A 4,296-nucleotide genomic window follows, 5' to 3' on the forward strand; every position below is an offset into this window, starting at 1 on the left:
AACCAAACATGGTTCACTCAATATACTTGGTAAAGTCTTTTGTTTTTCTTACTCTTTAAACGCATCGATGGTTACTTTTTTTTCTCAATCGGAAAACAAACCCATGCATGTTTACTATTAACAAAGAAACTTCAGTACCAAAAATTAAAAAACTTCAGTACGTAGAGGGAATTAAAAAGGATAAGAATAAAAAAATAATTGCACTAATAATCTAATAAAATACACTTCTAAAAAAAACTAACATTATACAAGAATTTACACTCTCTAATATCTATCCATTGAAATAACACATGATCCTCTTGGTGTCTCATCAATGGGAACATCATGAACCAACTGATCTCTATAATTCGGCCCCATAAAATTCAGCGTATGTTTCCCAAACCTCCCTCCTATTCTTTGTTGCTGCACCACCAGTATCGAAGCCTTCGTCACAAAATCCGGCGACGCTAGCATGTCCCCAATTGTCCCTAACTCTGGACACTCACTCCACTTCTCATGCCCTTTAAGCAACACTGATGGTGTCTGTGGGTGCTCCCTCCCCACCATCACAAGGTCAAAATAGTCAATCGACCTCCTAATACACGAAGACATCTCAATCCCATCTTTCACCACCTCATCAATAATCTCAAAGCTCTGGTTGCCGGAATTGTAATACCTATACTCATCCACAAGATCACTATCACGTCTTCGTTCTTTGGAATTCTCTTCTCCAAACACGAGGAACCTCACCACCGTCACGCTCACGCACTCGTGTCGCGACATCCTACTAGCATACGCCAGAGCCTCTGCGTCGTCGCATCCCCCGATGAAGAACACGGCGACGTAGAACGTGGCTCTGGCGATCATTAGTGACTGGGAACCGTTTAGGGTTCCTCGGTCGATGAGTATCCCGACCGAGCAAGGCGCCCGCTCGAGGACTTTTAGGTTCATGATTCGGACTTTCCTGTTGGTCACTTGGACCGTGCCGTCTATCTCCCACCTCTTGTGGAACGGCATGATCAAGATGTTGGCCTGCGCGTCGAGCGAGATTCTACAAGCATCGTCGCTTATGGTTTCGAGGTCAGAGATGGATGTGAAAGACTGAATGAACGCGCAGCCTTCGTTCAGCTGCGCGTACTGCCTTAGTGTGTTATCAAGTTGAGTTGACATGCACGGGGTTTGCCTAAGCCTCCGGTGCGGTTGGTGAGCAACGAGAATAGGCCTTGCTCTTCCGATAAGCTCCACTAGGACCAGTGCTGTGGCAGTTACTGTGCTCTCCATGCTTGCATAGGAAGCTTCTATGATGTTCAACATTGTGGGGATATTTTCATTCCCGTAAACACACACCATGACTCGGAGATCGGAATCTCGCTTGTTGTGTTGAACCGTGCATCTTTTTCCAGTATTGTATTGAATTGTAGGGTCATACAGGATTTTTATGAGCGGCGCTATGATGGCGTTTACCACTATAATGGAGATCACCATCAAAGAGAATTCTTCATCCGTTAGCATCTGCAATAGAGAAGAAATTAAATTATGTTAGTTAGATTCACTTGTTTAGATCTATATGAATTTGGATTCTCTGTAGCTAAACATTTATTACATTCACGCAGTTATAAAATCTACCTTGTTCGATCAAGATCCCATATCTCATATTTTAAACTCATTTCTACAAGTCGATCTTAATGAAATATATGAGTTGATCGATCTTTGATCAAACAATGTATGTTTTTTTGACGGCTTGAATGTAGGATTTTCATGACCACATGAAACCCAAATTTAATTATGACTAAAGAGCACTTATTTGAGCTTATTCATCAATCTAGTACGAAAAAACATTGGATAAGTTCAAATATACGCTCTTTGGGTCTATATCCATCCAAACAGGTATAGATCAATCAATGCTTTGAAATTGAATTTACACCTTGCTTTCCCTCCACACATTGTACAGGGTAATTTCCCCTATGCCCCTTCCATTTAGAATGAGCCCAATGATGAAGCAATTTTTCATGGGAACTTTGGTATAATATCCCGGTAGCATCACAGCACCAATCTTGACAAAGAAAGCAACAACCACTATGAGAGTGACAATCCAAACAGATTGGGAACTGATTTTGAAGATATCAGTTTTCAGTCCGCAAACAGCTAGATAAACTGGATACAAAAATGTCCCTGTAAACGTCTCCAATCTATTTGTCAAAGCTGATCCTAAAGGTGGCCCTGCTGGAACAGCCAGGCCTAAAATAATCGCTCCCATAGGAAAATGTTGCCCAATAAAATCACTTAAAAATCCAATGACGAGAGCAGAAAGAATGATACAGACTAGATGAATTTCATCAATGGGCTTGCCATTCAAGTGCTTTATCATCCATATCGTCCCCGGCCGGATCACATAGAAAATGAGAACCATGAGCGCGACTATGGATAGAAGGATCCATATGCGTGCCAGTACACTACCATGCACGTCCTGAGTGAACGCAACCATAACAATTGCCAATCCAAACCCAACAACATCAGCAAACATTGCTGCGGACAATGCGAGACGGCCAATGTCAGAGTTGAGGATCTTCAGCTCCGTCACGATGACTGCTATGCTGATGACCACGGTGAAGGATTGCGAGAGGGTTATCATCATGAGGCCTTTTATGAAGTCCTCCTCCATGGGAACAATTTTTATCAACACTAAGGTCATCGCAGTGGGGATTCCGGCCGTTAAAAAGAACACGGAAAGACCAACCGTTACAGCTTTCTTTTCAGTTTTCAGCAGCGTGAAAGGATCCATCTTCGCGCTCATGACGAAGTAGAAGATGAGGATGCTGAATGATGCAGCTGTCTCAAGCACCACAAAGCTTCTTATAGGGAACAAGGTTCTCACCAACAACGTTTTACTGTCCCCCAAAACAGAGGGGCCAAGTACCAATCCACCCTGTCACCATACATGCATTGCTTTGTTAAAACCAACTCTTGTAGCAATCAAAGCAAGCAGGTTGAATCTATGAAACACAACAAAAACAAAACAAAAATGATTTGTGTACCACGGTTTTGTGGCAGACACCTAATATCTGCAATGTATGGTAGTCGGAAATCCTCACCGATTGCAGAGTTCATGACTTCCATAAATTGCAGGTGTCTGCCACAATCTAAGTAAAAATAACATTTTCAATTATCAATTGCTTTGTCTACTATAAACCAAGAAAAAATTGATTCACTAATTAAAAAGGCTTCCCTAAGCATATTGTATACATGTATACATACTATATACCAAATGTTAGTTGTAAAAATATAATTCATGGGTTAACCATGGTTGCAAACTAATGTAGATCGGAGAAAGCTTACTAGAAGCTGGGATACAACAGTGGGTTGTCCTAGTGGCCGGAGGCAAACATGGAAGAATTGTGTGATGACAGTAATCAAAGAGACTTGCAAAAAGAAAAGAGAAGTGGGGGACTCTAGGGGGTTGCCTGATGCCCAGATAGGCAAGTGACCAAAGCTGTGCGGGTCTTGGCATATCAATGTCTGGTTTTCAGAAATTGTAGATGCCATCTATGAATTCAGGAGCAATAATTGAAGGAAGGGTAAAAACTACAAAACTTATTTCTTAATTATGTTTAATTTTTGGCTTGATGAGAAAGAGGGTGAGAAAAGAAGGAGGATACGAGTGCTCTCTATGCTCTTGAGAGGTAGATGAAGAAATAAGAGGTTACCCTTACATTTTGGGAGTGACATGTAGTTTCATGGTACTCCTTCAGGTGATTATAGCAGCCACTCACTTCTTGCGAAGTTAGGGAGACTATATTTATGCAACTTTGGTCTGGAGGATACAAATGATAGGCAGTTTTAGCAAATCCACTAAATTATGTAAATTGAAAAACTATAGGTGTATGCACGGTCTCTCCAATCCTAAAGTAATTTCAAGATTTTTTAATATTTGATTTGTTTTTCAACCTATTTTATACATTATGTTTCAATTCCTATTTTATTTTTCGCTTAAATACTCTAAGGGTCCCTGAAATTGTGCCCCGTACGAAAATAAGTCCCTGAAAATTTTTTTTCCGATTCCGGATCCCTGAAATTGATTTTTTAATCAGAATAAGTCCCTGCTCGTGTTTTAAGCCTATCTGACATATTTTTTGCTGACTCAATATTTACACGTGGCTTTTTCCTTTATTTTAAATACCCATGGAATTAAAAAAAACTATTAAATGTAAATATAAAACCTTATTTACCTAATTAACCTAAATCTAATTAAACCCACTAATCATAAATCCCTAAATTCCCAAATCTAATATAATCAGAACTCAACCTAAGAGAAGGAAA

At 40.2% G+C, this 4,296-nt stretch overlaps 1 protein-coding gene across 1 annotated transcript; it reads right to left on the minus strand.

Moving 5' to 3' along the window:
* Positions 1-210: 210 nt before the first annotated feature.
* LOC130739474 (cation/H(+) antiporter 15-like) lies at positions 211-3,728 on the minus strand. Its single transcript, XM_057591763.1, has 3 exons — positions 3,316-3,728; positions 1,904-2,905; positions 211-1,491 (listed from the first exon to the last, which is right to left on the minus strand). Exons 1-3 carry the CDS (start codon positions 3,520-3,522, stop codon positions 265-267), a joined length of 2,436 nt encoding a protein of 811 aa, XP_057447746.1. The 5' UTR covers positions 3,523-3,728; the 3' UTR covers positions 211-264.
* Positions 3,729-4,296: the final 568 nt, after the last annotated feature.

The sequence above is a fragment of the Lotus japonicus genome, chromosome 2 (genome assembly GCF_012489685.1).
Source record: "Lotus japonicus ecotype B-129 chromosome 2, LjGifu_v1.2".
NCBI lineage: Eukaryota > Viridiplantae > Streptophyta > Magnoliopsida > Fabales > Fabaceae > Lotus > Lotus japonicus.

Coding starts and splice junctions, on each gene's coding strand:
- LOC130739474 (XM_057591763.1), bottom strand. CDS start 3,522: ATGGCATCTACAATTTCTGAAAACCAGACATTGATATGCCAAGACCCG. Junction 2,906..3,315: donor CTGTTGTATCCCAGCTTCTA/GTAAGCTTTCTC, acceptor GTATGGTGACAG/GGTGGATTGGTACTTGGCCC. Junction 1,492..1,903: donor ATGTGTGGAGGGAAAGCAAG/GTGTAAATTCAA, acceptor TCTCTATTGCAG/ATGCTAACGGATGAAGAATT.